The 17,913-nt window shown below is 44.1% G+C and overlaps 1 protein-coding gene across 1 annotated transcript in view; it reads right to left on the minus strand.

The window, feature by feature from the left end:
* Positions 1 to 5,447: 5,447 nt before the first annotated feature.
* The window catches only part of man1a1 (mannosidase, alpha, class 1A, member 1), a 134,787-nt gene continuing 122,321 nt past the window's right edge, over positions 5,448 to 17,913 (minus strand). Inside the window, exons 10-12 of the mRNA XM_061242087.1 lie at positions 17,530 to 17,702; positions 16,186 to 16,301; positions 5,448 to 9,234 (exon numbers count right to left, since the gene is read on the minus strand). Of these exons, the coding sequence (XP_061098071.1) occupies positions 9,108 to 9,234; positions 16,186 to 16,301; positions 17,530 to 17,702 (416 nt within the window). The 3' untranslated portion in view covers positions 5,448 to 9,107. The remainder of the gene's footprint in view (positions 9,235 to 16,185; positions 16,302 to 17,529; positions 17,703 to 17,913) is intronic.

Raw genomic sequence — 17,913 nt, forward strand, 5'->3', positions numbered from 1 at the left:
CTCTCATAAACAATGTGCGCCGAACTGCTGCTCACTGGATGTTTTTATTTCACACCATTCTCTGGAAGCTCTAGAGACTGTTATGTTACATTAATGGCATTGGGCAGACGCTCTTATCCAGAACGACGTACAGTTGATTAGACTAAGCAGGAGACAATCCTCCCCTGTGTGAAAATTCCAGGAGATCAGCAGTTTCTAAAATACTCAAACATCCCTGTCTGGCACCAACAATCATTCCACGGTCAAAGTAATTTAGATCCAATTTCTTCCGCATTCTGACATTTGGTCTAAAAATAGCTGAACCTCTTGACCATGTCTGCATGCTTGTATGCAAAGCAATACATTTACTAACAGCAACAAAAAGCTAGTATACCATGAAGGTAATTACACACTCGGAAGTATCCAATATGGTGTTAAACACAGAGATGCAGATTAAGAGGCATGGGCTCCTAGTCCATAGAACAGCAGAGCAGATGAAAGCAGTCACAATCTATATAACCTACTCCAATATGTCAGCAGAAGGAAAAAAGACGATCATATCCATTGAGAGTCGATGCGTGGCCCTAAGAGATCCAAGGAAGAAAATACGAAACAGGCAGGAATGCCAGAGGTCGGCTAGCTCAGAGAGTCTGGACGACTGTTATAACGGCTATAGCAGTACGCCGAGTACCACCAACGCATTGCCGAATAGAACCAATTATGGTTACATTCATATGTAAAACAAATTAAATATTGCGGAGTGTGGAGGAGGCATTGACAATGAGGGGAAAAAAAGCAATAGCGCCGAGTCTTTCCACTGAATCTGCTTCGGACATTTTAAAAAGCACACAGATATGGTTGAGATAAAAAGGTGACAGAGGGATTGTAGGACACTATATCAAAAACAGATTACAATCCGTGTTTCTGAAAACAACCTGCGTGCGTCACGTGCCATCAGCCCCTTTGGTGAGAGAGAATACGGAGAATAGCGGTTGCCAAAATAACATCGAACAAGGCGACGACGGGCTCTTCTGTAATGAAAGGTGACGATGAAAGATAGAAGGCTGGAAGAGGGAGGAAATAACAATTTCTCTAAGCCCTCTGAACACTGTCTCGCTGTCCCCACGCCTGGTTGATACATCGCTCTCGACTTTCCCTTCCCATTCTCCAAAGCATGATGAAGCTTTAAAATACGTCCCCTAGACAGACTGCCAGACTATTGCAGCTCCATAGCCCCCTGTGTTGTGCTACCGAGTGCTGGAATTTCATTACAGTACATGATTTATTTGCTTCGAAGATAACCCTTTTCCTGTGCTGTGGAAAAAGTTCATATTTCAAATATTATCCCAGATAATTCAATCCAAGCAACCTTACAAGGAATCGCAACCGCAGGGTTACATAGCCGTTATGACTACAATGCTGATACGTTCCTAGTTTGGAGTTCTAAAAGCATCTTCTATCTTCTAGATTGGAGACGTAGTTTCTTTGAATCCTGAATAGGCCTACTGTGAACGACGGTTGAACCGTGAGATGAGGCTTACTGGGATATAGACAGTCTTTAGGTTAGGCTCATGATAACAACACATTGAGAAATAAACGAAAACATTTGTCTGCCTTATAGTAAAACGTTACGGAGGATTTTACTGAGAAAAGCTTGAACAAGTTCAAGGGCATAACCAGATGAATCGTAAGACTTGAGTGTAAATTTATGTTGTACTGCCATCTGGTGGTGACAACCTGTTTAAGTAGAAAACAGTATAATATGGGAAGGATACACATTTCGGTTAAATAACAAAATCGCGTTCTAATTTTTAAAATTCACGATAGCTACAGTGCGGAAATGATGCGGTAGATCTTTTCATTTTCAATGAATAGTATTTTTTGAAAATGAATATTTTTGACAGTTCCAAATCTTGAACTTACGTAATCATGTCGATTTACCATCGACATGTTGCAAAAAGAGGATCTAGAAGGAAAATATTTTAAAAAGAAAATTTAAATATTAATTGTGCGACTACTCTCACTACTCTGCGTAAGACACTCAGTCGGCCTATCTAACACGATTTTAAAAGGATTATATATGTCATCTAGTGGTCATTACATGTCATCACATATTCGCACATGCACCTGAACAAGTGCTTAGGGAACAGAGCAGAGTTCCAGGAGTTTCAATTAATTAAATTGCAGGTCTTTACTAGTATTCCCTCACAAAATTGCCCTCTATAGGTTTTCAAATTGATGTACAGTTGTGTTCAAATAAATAGCAGTGCGTTAAAAAAAGTGAATAAAGTGCAAAGATTTTTTTAATAGCTTTTAGTTCAATATTTCAAATGTAGTGGGAACATTACTCATTCAATTCCAAATAAAAGCATTAGCAAATTTTATCAAGTATGCGTTATTCTTTTACAGGAAGCAAAGAAAATGAATATTAATCTGTTCAAAAAAATGGCAGTGTCAACATTTTTCTCTTCAAACTCTTACTGTATAAACTGGATACATTTTTCAAGATTTACCTTCACTTTAAATTACTGAACTAATATTTAGTTGCATAACCATTGTTTTTGATAACTGCTGTGCATCTTCGTTGCATCGAGCCAACCAACTTCTGGCACCTAGAAACAGATATTTCAGCTCAGGATGAACAAACTACATTCCACAGTTCCTGTGAAACTGCATTGTCACCACACAAGTTTTCAATGGGGTTGAGGTTGGGGGATTGAGCTGGCCACTCCATTACCTCAATCCTTTTTGTCTGGAACCAAGATGTTGCTTGCTTACTCATATGTTTGCTGTTGTTGTCTTGTTGAAACACCCATTTCAGGGGCATTTCCTCTTCGGCATACGGCAACATAATCTCTTCAAGTATTTTGATGTATTCAACTGATCCATGATCCCTGGTATACGAACCCGTACTATGAAAAATATCCCAATACCATGATTTTTGCACCAATGTCTTCACAGTGTACTGTGGCTTGACATACTGTCGACATCCACTAGACCCAAAAAGAACAATTTTACTCTCATCAGTCCACAGAATGTTAAACCATTTCTCTTTGGGCCAATTGATGTGATCCTTGGCAAATTTATACTGATTCTGCACATGTCCTTTTTTCAACAATGGTGCTTTATGGGGGCTTCTTATTGATAGCTTAGCTTCAAACAAACATCTTCTGACTGTAACAGCATTTACAGGTAATTGTAGATCGTCTTTGATCTTTCTGGAGCTGATGAATGGCTGAATCTTTGCCATTCTGACTATTGTTCAATCCATTAGCAGTAGTTGTTTGTTTTCTTCTGCTTATTTCGGGTTTTTGTTGCAGTTGTAAAGCATTTGAGAATTTTAGCTGAGCATCCTATAATTTGCAGCACTTTCTTATACGTTTTCCCCTCTCTAATCAAGTTTTTAATCAAATGACATTGGAACGGCCCATTTTACTCAGCAATTCAGAAGGAAATATATTTTATAACAATGTGTGAAACATTTGTTTTTCTTCTTCCTTAATAAAGGACAATTAATGACACCTGTTTTTTCACAGAATTAATTAATTCTCTAATTAAACTCTACACTGCTATTATTTTGAAGATGCCCCTTTCAATGAATGAGTCAATTACTCAGAACAAGCAGCGTGCATGTCATGACAGTTGGGTCTGTTGTTTCTAACACACTACTACATCTACAAGTAAAGTATTTGCCATGCACAAATATCTATTAACAGTGGTTCATCAGGTTACTGTTGTTGTACTGCTATTTTCTTGAACACAACTGTAAATGGCGCTACATCTCTCCTTTGAAAGGAGGTAGGGCTTTGAATGCAGTTTTTGAACGAGGCCCATGGGACAAATGACTGTGATTTCAGCTAGACTTGATTTCAGCAAGGTCTTATAAAGCACACTGATTTCCCCAGTTGCACTATACAGTATGCACAGTATGCAAGTGCAAGCTGAATATTGAGAGGAGAATGAGAGGAATCGGTTCTGCTGCAAAGCTCTGTGGGGAATGCCATCATCATCATCACCATCACCATCACCATCATCATCATCATCATCACAGAAACAGAATTGCAGGAATAGGTACAGATCATTAACCACCATGATTAAATGGTACACATGTAATTTAGCCACTAACCTCTGAAAATGACCCACAGAAAGAGATCACTTTACTCTCTAACGTATTAGACCAACGTTCCATTAAAAAGCTAACAATACTCGCGATGAATGCGACTATCACATGGAATACAGCTGAAAATATTTACTCTTTACTTGAGCAAAATAACTATGCTAAATGACAGTATGCTTGTATTTATGATATCTTAATATCAATGGTTAAGTTTAAATTGGCAGACATCCCACTGGAATGCTAATCAAGGTAGGAAGTGCAGCTTCCATTGACAAGACTGGTACACCTGCAAACATATTTCGTTTTCAAATACAAGACAAATAATATCAAAATCAGCATTTCAAGAGAGTTAAAATTCCTGAGAAAGACTTGACCTACAAAGGATCCTTTTTCAGGTAGGCTATTTGTCACTGGTAAAAAAAAAAAGAACTAAAGAAAAATGTACTGCATAATCAAACAGCATCCACACTGATCAAATACGAGGGGGGTGTTTTCATTCTCATTGTATAAACAGTGAGACACATTCTAGCCGGAGCAATCTTTCATTTGCACCATAAAACACAAGGAAATTGATGATGCAATGGCTTTAAGGATCATTTCTGCAAAATGTTACCAACTAAGGCTTCATTGCCAAGGCATTCATCTCTGGTCCATCTCCAGCCACCGAGGATTCTGGGTAATTTCCTCAGCTACTCAACCCCATTATCATTATACAGTACATCTAAAATGGCAGACTTTTCTTGCCATTCTATGTAACAAACAGTCATATTATGGCTGTCAAGGAAACACGCTGTTGGGCAATTCCAGTATTACATTACCAAGTTATCTACAACAAACCTATTAAATCAATATACAGCTTTAATACTGCTCACATCAGGTCCAATGTAAGCACCCATCCTTCATATCAGACTGGCAGTAGTCCAAAACACTACTAAATGAGCAAAGTGTAGCAGTTGGCAGCTGTGTTGCTTAGTCAGGCACACATCAATGTATGTACAGTATCAAATGTATTCACTTTAAAATGCAACTACTCTACCTATAGCAGATGCATTTCTCTGAGCGCTAACCTTTGTGTATGTCTACCAAGGACATCCCCTATTGTACAGGTGACACCTGAGTCACTTGGATTTTCTACCAGTTACCTCCACACCTACAACCGTGTATGGTGTTAGTCTGATATTCCAGTTCATCATAAGGGAAACAAAACCTAAAAACCGAAGAGTATTTAATTATATGGTCTTTACCCTCCACATTTTTACTTTCGTTTTTATCATAACAAAACAGATTTAAGAAAGAACATCAAGACATTAATTTGAGGACATTAAGAAAGAACAACACACATAAAACCATATATTAAAAGATTTTTTATTCACAATAGAAGTGTAACAAATATAGTTTATTAAAAATTTTGCTGCTTGGTAATATCTTTTATTCCATAAGGTCATAGGATTTATATAAATGTAGACCGGCATACTTGCCTGAATGGAATATTTACATTTTACAAATGAAAACAAAAAAACACACACAAACAAAAAGAAATCGAACAAATCCCCCCCCAAATTAATTGCATATAAATGAAAATAAAATATGTGCAATGGAATGATTATCGGCAATATAGTACAATTACATCTTGAGGTTGTTTCACGAAACCATTAACAAGAGATTCACAAATGAAAAAGGCATTGTAAAGCAAGATCGTCAACACGATATTTAACCACAAATTCGATTGAAAAACAACAGCACATGTTCTAATATGCAAAGGGAAAGAAAGAGGCAAGGAAATGACAGAATAATGTACATTTTACAGCGTATCAGTGTTTCCATGGCGAGCCTCCGGGCTCACCGCGTCCTATTATTGTAGCTCCAAACCTGCCTATCCTCGTCAAGTTCACGTGACACCCATGCGGAACAGAGATGTCAGTTAATAAATGCCGTAATGTGCACAAAGCCAGGAAAAATATCAACGCTAAAGAGCTGACCTCAGCGTATAGCAAAATGTCAGCAATATAACATTTTGTTATGAACAGTGTCACAGTGATTAGCGATAGCTTTCCCCCGCACAGTGGCAGCTGAACTGGTTCTACGTGCGGGTGCGTCTCTGCAGTACAGCGCGGTATTTCTGCAGAGCGCTAACCTCCGCATAGTCCAAAAAACAGGGAGCTAAGAGCGGAACAGCAAGGGCTAACACACCGATTTCACAACTCAGTGCCCTGCACCGAGGGATTGATTTCAGGCCGCTACAACTGCACGACAAAGAGAAATGACAGTCCTTCATTATAGTCCTTCAAATAGAAAACAACAGGCTCGAAACATGGCGGTCCAATGAAGCTCGTCGACCGTGTCTTTTTTAAATGTACAACTCAAAGGCTAGTGTTCTCATTTCATAAAGGTCTCGATATGGTTCCCGGTAATAGATCGGGAAATGACAGTAATGCCAATTGGAACAACAGAGCGTGAGAGAGCAGACGCAATAGTGATTGTCAGTACAGTCTGCAGCGCCCCCTATCAACCACAAAGTCGTTTGACAAAAGAGAGCAGAAATTCCTTTGATCCAAGAACACTAGAAGAAGGGCATGCAACACTGCTGAAGTTTTCAACTCGCAGCACTTCTTAAGACTTTGATACTGTTCAGATACTATGGGCCGGTTTCACTGACGAATATTAGGCTTAGTCCTGGTCTAAATTGAGGTTTGTACGGAGAATCTGATTTCAAAATTAAATATAGTTGAGGACTAGGCAGCGTCAGTGGAAGTGGTCCCATAGGTTTTAGATACGTAGCTGTTATGTGTATGTATGTAAGCATGTGTGTGTGTGTGTGTGTATCTGTGAGTATATATATACATATCCGTGTGGGTAATGGAATGATTATCGGCAATATAGTATAATTGCAATTGTGTATATGTGTGTGTATGTGTATGTGTGTGTGTCTGTATATGTGTGTATGTGTGTGTGTGTGTGTAGTACGCGAGAGCAATTGAATTCAAGGAGTTCCTATGAGTCAGCCCTCTAATTTCTCCCCTTGTTCCTATACGCAGTTATACACAGCATCCAGTGTAGGACAGATCATTTAGTTCCCCCTTTCCTTGCATCTTTTCATTGCATTTCGTTACATTTTATGATATTCCTGCTTGTGCTTTCTCTTTTTCCAAACGGCACACTGAATCGCCTTCCTCACATTACCACACGCCATTTCAGCAGTTTGTGCTTTTGAGAGACAAACAGAAAAGCAACACAAAAGGCAAAATTATTTTCACTTCACATTTGGTGGTACATTCATACGACTCATTCATTCGACAAAATCGACTCCTACATTATTTCCTGCCGTCTACTGCATGGACTCTAGTCTTCCCCGTCTTTTAATATCAGCACAACTCCACAGAGCCCCCTAGGGAAATCCTCTGGTACTGCAGATGAACTCTTATGAGAATACAATAAATTAACAATCAGTAAATTGAGCAAAACGTAATCTCAATAAATTTCTGTACTACAAACAAACTACTATGTAATTCTTTGTCAATTCCAGAACGCTGACAAATCTTGATTAAATTAATTAATGGCGCGTTGATATGTGTCATTAACTAAAATGTCTGCACAATCCTCGTTTGGAGAAGAGAAGGTCATAAATACGCCCACCTCGTTAGCTCAGTTTCAAGGGCTCCTCTCTTCAGGGTACTTCATTGGGTTTATTACTCACAGATCTAGCCACTGGGCTCTGGCATGATGGCCACCAGCAGGTGGCAGTGTTGCAGAGGAGATCAAATTATCAAACTGAGAAAACCCTTCAAAGCTACACGAATTCTTCCGAGAAATAAATTAAAAACCTTGCGATTTGTAAAACTGCTTATTTTTCACACCATTTTAGACTAAAGGCACTATTTTAATCTGACTGGATATAACTACTGGAAAAACTGGCTACCAGCATTAAAACAGAGCCCCGTGTCTTCATACTAAGACAAAATCCTAATTCAAAAAAGCATTTAACAGCCACTAAAATTGGAACGAAAACGAACATCACAGGCGAAAATATTCAGATTTTTGAAATCACTATGATGTTTTTTTTTTTTCACATATATGCACAAAAACAAACAAACAAAATATGACTACTCCCAAATCATATAAAGCTTTGTCTTCAATTCGGTATGGCTTTTTTTTGTCTTTGTATTTTTTTTGTATTTTTTTTTTTTGTGACAGCAAAACTTACAGCGGAAAGTGTCCTAGGTCTCCTCATGGAGGAGAGAGTTGGGTCCCGCAGCCTCTAACGCTGTAGGGGTCCAGTCGAAAGGAGAGGGTTGGGTCCCACAGTCTTCAGCGCTGAATGGGTCCAGTCGAACGGAGAGGGTTGGGTCCCGCAGACTCCAGTGCTGGAGGGGAAAGGAGGGGGTTGGGTCTAGCAGACTCCAGTGCTGGAGGGGAAAGGAGAGGGTTGGGTCCCGCAGCCTCTAACGCTGTAGGGGTCCAGTCGAAAGGAGAGGTTTGGGCCTCTGAGCCTCCAGTGCTGGAGGGGAAAGGAGAGGGTTGGGTCCCACAGACTCCAGTGCTGGAGGGGAAAGCAGAGGGTTGGGTCCCACAGCCTCTAACGCTGGAGGGGACCAGTCAGAAGGAGAGGGAACAGGCGGCATGCGGCCTGCTATCTCTGCGTTGGCATGGCGACGATGACGAGGACACTCGGGTCCACCGGGCGTTGGGTGTCACTCAGAGTCTCGGGGGGAGGGGGCGGTGCCTCTGAACATCAGCCAGCTCACAGACGCGCAGGGCGAGGGGCTGTGGTCGGGGTGAAGAGCCCAACCCGGCCGCGTGGGGGGAGGAACTTTCCGGAACAGCTCCGCCAAAAACAGGAAGACGGAGCCCTGCCCGTTAAATGGAAAAGGGGTGGCCCTCTCTCTCTGCCCACTGTTGGAGGGGGATGTGTGGCTGCCTGCTGGAAAGTGGGCGGGGCTGTGAGTAATTGGGGGACGCGCTAATGAAGGCGGAGTTCCGGTGGTGTGGGCGTGGCTGTGGGGCTCGGCTCCGCCTACTCCAGCTGGCTGGGCTTCTCCGTGTGGTCCTTCTTGATGACGGGCAGGGGGTGGGCCTCTGTGTTGAACACCCAGTGCTCGAAGGATAGGTGGTCATCGTCAGAGAACAGGAGGTACAGGTACCTACAGGGAGGAGGAGGGCAGGGTCAGGACAACCGGCTGAAGGTTCACATTTTTAGTTTAGTCAACAGCAACGTTTGGATTCAAATACTTTTTTCTGTGCTCTGTTGATCTTGCCTGGTGCATTTGAGCTTTTAAGGAAGTCCAGACGGGCTCGTATGACTTGTTCCAGTACACCAGGCAAGCTTACACAAATGCAGAAAAGTATTTGAATCCAAAACAAATACTATTTGACCCAGGTCTGATCAATTTCAAAATCAAAATCAAACTGTGCTGCAACCTGTTCATCAAAGCTGCCAAAAATGATGCCACAGTTCAGTGAATATGTTTCTGTCAATGTACAACAGCATAACCTGTCCAATGAACAAGAACATTTCCAATGAACATGAGATAAAATCATGGAAATCAACAGCAGAGAACTCGCTTCATAATTTCGTCTGAATTCAGTTCAACGGGATAAAAAAAAACAAAAAAACAAGCTGTCAAAATCTCAGTCTCATGGTTTACCTTTATGGCACCCATAATACAGTATTCCAGAGACTGTACTGAAACATATACATTCTATTCTTTCTGGAGGGAACACTGCCACCTAGTGGCTGCCCGGCGCCACTTACAGCAGCAATCTGACTTTCCCTTTGCAGTACATACAGTACCCAGCCCAACCCTGACCAGCTTCATGTGTTTGGCTGGGGGAAACCATCAGAGGGTCTGACAGAGAATTCTGCAGTTATTAAATTAATGTATAACATCAGCTTTTCAAAAAGTGAAATAATGAGTTTCCATGTGGTGAAACTAAAAGGTGAAACAGAGGGTAGGCAGATCTAAAGAATAAGAATGAAAGAATAAAAAAAAGAGTTAAACAATAAGAATGTTTCACACTGTATGAATGCCATATTTAACATTCATGGTGTACAGGGAGGATAATGTGTGGTATTATTTCAACGCTGCTTCACTGCTGAATTAACACAGTGATATTCCTCATTAGAATCAATTAGAACCAACACTTGAAAAATTGTTAGCACCTTTGAGAAATAAACAGCCCTGGTGAATTGTCAATCTTTCCACCAAGTAATGAAGACCACAGCACACTGACAAATGCAAAATAAAATGAATGCTTGTCAGGATAACTTTAGAGCATTGCTAAAATACCACACAAATGATGATTCTTGCTGTGCACGAAGGCTATAGGCCCGCAGTTTATTATTATTTTTACAGGCACTGTGGAAGTCAGAAAGACAGGAATTGTTTTTCTCAGTTGATTTATACATGGACTTTCTAAGCAATAAGTCACAGGAGGCTCTGGCATATCGTGAACAGTGGCACAGCTAGGGGCGTTTGAATCCTACATCAACAGCTCCCTGGCCCTGTCAATATTCATGACATATCAAAGGCCCAAGTGCCTTATTACTTTCAGAAAAATAGATCTACTCCCTCACTGCTTTTAGATATTCATAGCTTATACAGTCCTCTCCAAAAGTATTGGAACAGCAAGGTCAATTCCTTTTGTTTTTGCTAAACACTGAAGACAATTGAGTTTGAGGTCAAAAGATGTGCATGAGATGACAGATCCGAATTTCGGCTTTTATTTCCTGGTATTTTTATCTAGATTCGTTAAACAACTTCACATTTTGTATCAGACCACCAAATTTTGTTTCGTGAGCAAAAGTATTGGAACATGTGAGGTGTTTCTTGTTACCCAGAAGTGTCCTGTTAGATCGGTTAAGCAAAAAATAGTTCTGAATGTGTACTCTTGGTTATAGCCTGGGGTTTTGCCTGTGAAGACTGCATTTTTAGAAAAGACAAACCAACATGAAGACCAGAGAATTTTTGGGGAAAAGTGAAGCACAGTGGAGGAAGTGTCATGGCTGCTTCTGGAGTAGGCTCAGTAATCTTTATTGATGATGTAACTCATGATGGTAGCAGAAGGATCAATTCAGAAGTCTACAAAAACATTTGGTTTGCCAACTTGCGTCCAAACTAATTTGAAGGAACTTCATTATGCAACAAAACAATGACCCAAAACACACGGCCAACACAACAAAAGACTTCATTAGGGAGAAAAAGTGGAAGGTTTTAGACTGGCCAAGTCAATCACTAGACTTTAACCCCTTATGAGCGGATGCAACCTGCACATTACATCTCCCTTAACAGACAGATGCAACCTGTGTGTTACATCTCCATTAATAGACGGAGGTGATGCTAGCGTTGTATTTGATCATATGACCATTTTTCAAGATCTATGACCGCTGAAATGCACTGTGATTCCTAGGCCTTAGTTCATTATGGGTGAACCCAATTGAGCATGCATTTCACCTTTGAAATTGAAGGGAAAAAACCCTTGAAACAAACAACATCTGAAGGAGGCTGCAGTAAAAGCCTGGAAAAGCATCACAGAAGATGAATGCAACAGTTTGGTGATGCCAATGGGTCGCAGACTTAATGCAGTTATTGCAAGTAAGGGATATGCTGCCAAATATTAAATGTTATTTACTTTCATTTACTTAAATCTCTGTTCCACCTTCTGCTCACCTAAAAATTGGGTGGTCTGATACCAAAGGTGCTATGTTCTAAGTAGTTTAACACATCTGGGTATAAATACCAGGAAATATATAATCTGAAGTTTTGAACTCTGGTCTCGTGTTCATCTCTTTATCTCAACCCCAATACTTTTAGAGGGGACTGTATATGAAAAAATATGTATATATATTTCTAATCTGGTTTCATTTCAGAACCAAAATATAATGTCTGTAAATTTCCATTCATTGCTAATCGCCATATCTCTGTTACAGAAGTATAAGTATGTATTTTTAGTTTTTCCCATTTGCAAATCTCATTTGCATTTCCAGGCTTATACTTAAGTCTCAGAAAATAGACAGACTATATTTGTTCATCCAGCAAAAAAATATCTTGTTTGCATGGAGGTCAAATACAGGACTCAAGTAACCGCGTTAACTCGAACAATTACTCCGTGCTCATCAGATGATGCACATATTCATTTGAACACTGTGCTAAAAGAAGTAATTATAAAGCCATTTCATAAAAGATGAGCCTTACAAGTCTATGTTAACTGTGTTTCCAACATAGATGTCTTGCACAGCTCAGCGGGTAAGACTCAACCATTTTTTTGATGCTTGCCAGTAACTACAGCAAGGCTTGTGACCACTGTGAGATGTAATGTGCTTATGAAAGCAGCAGTGAGGCTGTGCTTACAGAGCACTGAAGGTCACATGCATAGGGTGCATTGTTAAGACTTGCTCTTACATTCCACGACTGACAATTTATAACAATCTTCCCCTGCTGGTTATTATAGGATCTCACTGAAATTAGGAAAGTGGGGCGGGGGCATAGCATGTTGCTGGGACCAGATTTTCCGAGATCTTTAAAAAAATATATCCAGTATATTAATTTACATTTTTATGTCTTAAGGCACGCTGGTCTACCTTGCTGAAAAACTGAGTGCAGTGAAAATGATACAAATACCAGGAGGGAACAGTTACTGAGTACCAGGAAGTGACAGTTAGTCAGTACCAGGAAGTGACAGTTACTGAGTACCAGGAAGTGAAAGTTGAGTACCAGGAAGTGGCAGTTACTCAGTACCCGGACAGATATTCACCAGGCACTAAGAACAGTATCTGGGCCGAGTGCAGTGGCTCCACAAAGCTTCACCCACTCTGTGAGAGGTCTTTAGACTGCATCTTAACCTCAGCATCAGCCCCTCCTATAAACACACTCCTCCCCTGAGCAGCTGCTGGGCGCAGACGGAGAACGTGGTATCCCACGCTCCTTTGAGAAAGTCTTGTTGAGTAAAAAGTTTAGGCTGGATCTGGAGCGGCTGTTCTTGCGCTGAAAGGTGCTGTGTTTGATGTGCTCTGCCAGAGGCGGTAAATCCTGCCGGTCGGATGGCTCTCAGAAGTGTCCCCACGGGAGCCAGAGGCCCAGCCTGACCCCACACCGAGCTCGCTTACATCACGTCCCAGGGAGCCAATCACAGGCAGCTGCTGGGCCGGTGCCGCCGAGGAGGGCGCCTGACGACCGTGACCTGCGGCGGCGATATTCTCCACGGCAACGCCGGCGCCTCGCGTTCGGAGCCGAGGTGCAGAATGAACTCCCGGAGCCAGAACCGATGGCCGACTGTTCGCTTGCCAAGAACGGCGCCGCACAGCCAACAAAAGTAAATCAATGAGTGGAGAAAAACGAAAACAAAAAACAATTTATGTTTCGGCCGGAAAACAGGAGGACCCAATCGAGGGGGAGAAAAGTGAACAAAAAAACCTACGCATGACCCTTCCACAGGGAGGGAAAACCGTCAGCTGGGCACGGAAATGTATCGACGACATTACTGGAAATGACGGTTTATAACTTAACCCAAATGATAACCTGAATTCCGCCTGGGTACTGAGTTTCCTGCGTGACTGCACCTGTTTAATCTTCTCCGGCTCTCATCGTTCCCTGCTCCGCTCTCCGAGGCTCGGGATTAAAGACTCTGTCTAGGAACGGCGTGCCCCCTGTCCTGGAACAATCGATGGCCGCTCGTGCAAGCCTGACCTCTTCAAGGACCCTGACGCATGACTGTAGGGGTCTTACGGCATCCAGTGAGATTCCCAGACATTATATATTTCTGCACGGACAGGCCAATTGTGTTCCTACATTTCCCAGAGAAAATGTAGTGGGGCTCTTCCAATCACAGAGTGTGTTGTTAACAAGCAGTGTAAGAACAATCAATGCTGATTGGCAAATCCCTTCTGGCTATACCTCCTAGTAAAGTCCACAGGGTGCCTGGAAGCATAGCCAGAAAGTGTTCACCAATCATCCTCGGTGTAGTCCTGTTATCACCACTGAACTCTGCGATTGGCTGAGCTCCTCTTCATTTCCGAAACGGCCGTCCTGTCCCCGCTTTACCGTGCCAGGTCTCCGCCGTGCCCCGTAGCCCTCCCACTCCACCCCCTGTAGCCCCCCCCGCTCCCCTTCCCAGCAGCCCCCGCTGCAGAAGAGGGAGCCTGATTAAAGAGACAGCAGCCCTGGCAGCGGGAGCACTCGGGAGGTGTGACAGGGCCTCTCTGTGTGATTACTCTCTCCTGAAGAGCACTCATCTGCGGCCCTCATTACCCACAACCCCCCGGGCCTCGCACCTGTCTGTTCGGACCAGAGCCGACACCGTGCTACTTATCCCGCCGATAACGGGCAGGCTGTAGCCTAGTGACTATGGTGCTTGACTGGGACCAGGAAGGTTGGTGGTTCAAGCCCTGGTGTAGCCACAATAAGATCAGCACCGTAAGGCCTTTAACCCCACATTGCTCCAGGGGGGATTGGCCCCTGCTAATCAATGTAAGCTTTTGATTAAAAAAAGTCAGCTAAACAACTGTCATGTAATATATCCCCTCCCTGTGCTGTAGCAAGCACCGAAAAATGGCTCAAGGCTCCTGTTCACGAACGCCAGGCTTCTGCGCTCACTTTTAAAACCGCTAACAACACACCCCGAGAAACCGTCCTCCCAGCAAAATGGAGGATAATGGAAATGAAATGATGGGAGAATTGCTTTTTCGGAAATGGAACGGAGGCGCTTAATATTGTTTTGCTTGGCGGGAGCGAGGGGGGCCCGGCTGGGAGAGGCCCGGAGACGGATCCGTTCGCGCTGGAGAAATGAAGACGTTCCGAGGGGCGGCCTCGCAGGACGGATACGGCGGGCTAAATCGCTGCACTTTACAGAGCCGTTAAACGCTAGAGGAAGCGCGGAATCGCTCTATTAAGGGGGGGGAATCGCACACGAGCCTCGCGTTTAGGCATCCAGACGGTGCGTTAAGCGCGAGCGTTTTCCGAGCCGCTGGAAATAACACATCAAATCAAACGGCGGCATAGTTAGTTACTGCGCAGGAGGGTGAGGGGGGCCACCGCTTATTTAGCAATCTCTCACGGTAATGCGTGAGCCAATGGGCTATTCCCGGGTAGCCGCCTCTAACCAATCGCTAGAACCTGTGAGGGTTATGCAACAGCGCGGTGACAGACAAGCGCTTCCACCAATGGGAACGTGTCCACAAAAACCTGTAGTTCTGTTCATCCAATACAGAATAATAAACATTAAACCACAAATTCACTAAAGATACTCAGGCCCCAGTAGTACATAGAGGGCCTGATTCACTGAGACCTTTAGCACATACAAAACTAGTGACACGACCAATGATTGGTCACGGTATTTGTTTTGCACCAATCATTGATTGTGTTATTAGTTCTGCGTGTTTTGCGCATGCTAAAGGACTTGCTGTTAGTAAGATAGTTTGCCCCCTAGTGGTCAGTGGTAGAAGTGCAGGGCCTGTCTGTGAAGACTGCCTGTGCTCCAATAACAGTGCTCTGTGTCCACACAGCGAGCGTTTCCTGTGCCCTGCTGAGTCTGCACTGGAGTCAGTCTGACACAGCGCTGCACTGAGCCTGTGTAACAAGCCTGTCGGGTCAGACCGTGACCAGACCACATTCGGTGGATATCCGTCTCCTCCCGGGGGCTGAGGGAGTCCATCACTCAGAATAACTCTATTCGCTAGCCGGGGCTAAGCAGCAGCACTGTCATAATCCGTCAGCACAATTCTCCCGCTCCCGTTGTGCTGACTGGGGGGAAAGTGGAAAGTTTTACAACGGCCACTTTAGAAGCTTTTCATTTTTAAAAATAACTGCTTCCGGGCCTGTCATGAGGGGGAGACAGAGCTGTAGAACTCTGAGCTCGCAGAACTGGTCCGCGGTTTCAAATTAGGGGCACCTTTTATTCCGCCGTTTTTCCTCAAGATGCTGAACCTGCTTGCAAATCATCTATTTCAATACGCGCAGTATGTAAATAACACAATGCTGTGGATCAGGAGATCTGCTCATGCAGTGTTATATAATGGCGGACTGATGAGTGTTATGAACGGTGGTAAGGAAATGAAGGTGAAGTTGCAGTGCATTGTGGGAGCTCTTTTCGAGACTTACTTGAGCGTCTCGGCCAGGTAGAAGCTCTGCTGGACGTCGTCGTGGTTTGGGTGCGACGCGTAGACGTCCCGGACTCCGCTGTACCCCCCCTCTACCCGACAGTGCTGCTCCAGGGCCTGTTGGGGAGATTGAGAGAGAGGGAGAGGGAAATAGAGAGAGAGAGGGAGAGAGATGGAGGGAGAGAGATTGACAGAGAGGGAGATACAGAGAGAGAGGGAGAGAGATGGAAAGAGAGGGAGAGAGAAAGAAATACAGAAAGACGGATACAATGAGAGGGAGTGTGTGTGACAGATTTGGGGGGGGGGGTATGTGTGAAAGAGAGAGGAAGTGAGTGCAAGAGAGATGGAGAGAAAGTGTGTGTGTGAGAGAAGGAGAGGGATACAGAGAGAGGGATTACAGAGAGAGAGAGAGAGAGAGAGAGAGAGAAAATTAAGGGCTGTTTTATTCCCCCCGTTAGCTGTATCCTATGTGCCGAGCCAGCACATTCCCCTCTGAGCCCGGGGGAGAGCGGGTGGCATTAAGCGCAGATGACAGGGCCGCTCACACCCCACGCTGTGTGAACACGGAAAACCCGCAGGCGGCCTGGGATTTATGGGTAATGCAGTGCCCATCAGAGGTAATCTGGAGTCATTACTGGGAACAATTACAGGCCTGGGGGGCGGCTGGCAATCTGAATCCCTCCTGCATTATCATACCCCCCCAACCCGAACCCGCCAAACTGCCAACCCCTCCTAGGAGGGGTTGAGTGTGCAGGGAGCACAGCGGGGGGACTGAGTCCTCCACTCTATCTCCGCACAACACAAGCACATCTGCCCGCAGGAGGGGCGGGGCTGCGTGCCGATGGGCGGGGTCTGGCGTCCAACGACAGCTGCAGTTGGTTCAAAACAATTCTGCTTTCGAAAACTCTATGGCAGTGGTTCTCAACCCCGTTTCTGGAGATTTACCGTCCTGTAGGTTTTCACTCCAACCCCAACAGAGCACACCTCGCTCAACAGCTACTGCAGAGATCTCGTTGAGCTGCTAATTATTAGAATGGGGTGTGCCAAATTAGGGTTGAAATGTAAACGTACAGGATGGTAGATCTCCAGGACCAGGGTTAGTTACCACTGGGCTAGGGGTAGAATGTCAAAGGTTGGAGTTTGACGTCAAGCCCCACCCATCGATAGCTGCAATTGGGTAAAAACAGTTCTGCTTAGGGACTTCTGGATTGGAGTAGCGGGCAGGATGTCAAAGAGTTGGATTTGACCTGAAGCCCCGCCCTCCTGCAGCTTGCAGTCAGATGCCTCGGGGAATCAGGTGCATTGTGGGAAAGGTGTGGGCGGACTCGGGGGGGGGGGGTCTCACCTGCACGGTCTCCCAGCCCCACTGCCTGTACTTGGGGTCGTGGGTGAACCTCCACATGTACATGTAGGTCTCGATCACCTCCGGCCGCAGGATGAAGTACTTCTCATTCTGCCGCGTGGCGATGGCCTCCACGCCGCCGTCGAAGCGGAAAGCTTCAGGGCCCAGCTTCAGATCTGGGGGGAGAGGAAGCCCAGATAAACACCCTTCCACGTGGGCCAACGAGAAAAACACGATTCACTTGACTGCCGTTAACTAGAACGTGTGGTGGGAGCAGGGAGCGTAGCCAAAAAGGTTGAGATAAATACGGGATGTCGCGCTGCCGGATCAATGACATCCTCCCCTCAGCCCCAATCTAGATGGGAGTTTGATGATGGTCCCTTTTCA

This window comes from Conger conger, chromosome 5, assembly GCF_963514075.1.
Source record: "Conger conger chromosome 5, fConCon1.1, whole genome shotgun sequence".
NCBI lineage: Eukaryota > Metazoa > Chordata > Actinopteri > Anguilliformes > Congridae > Conger > Conger conger.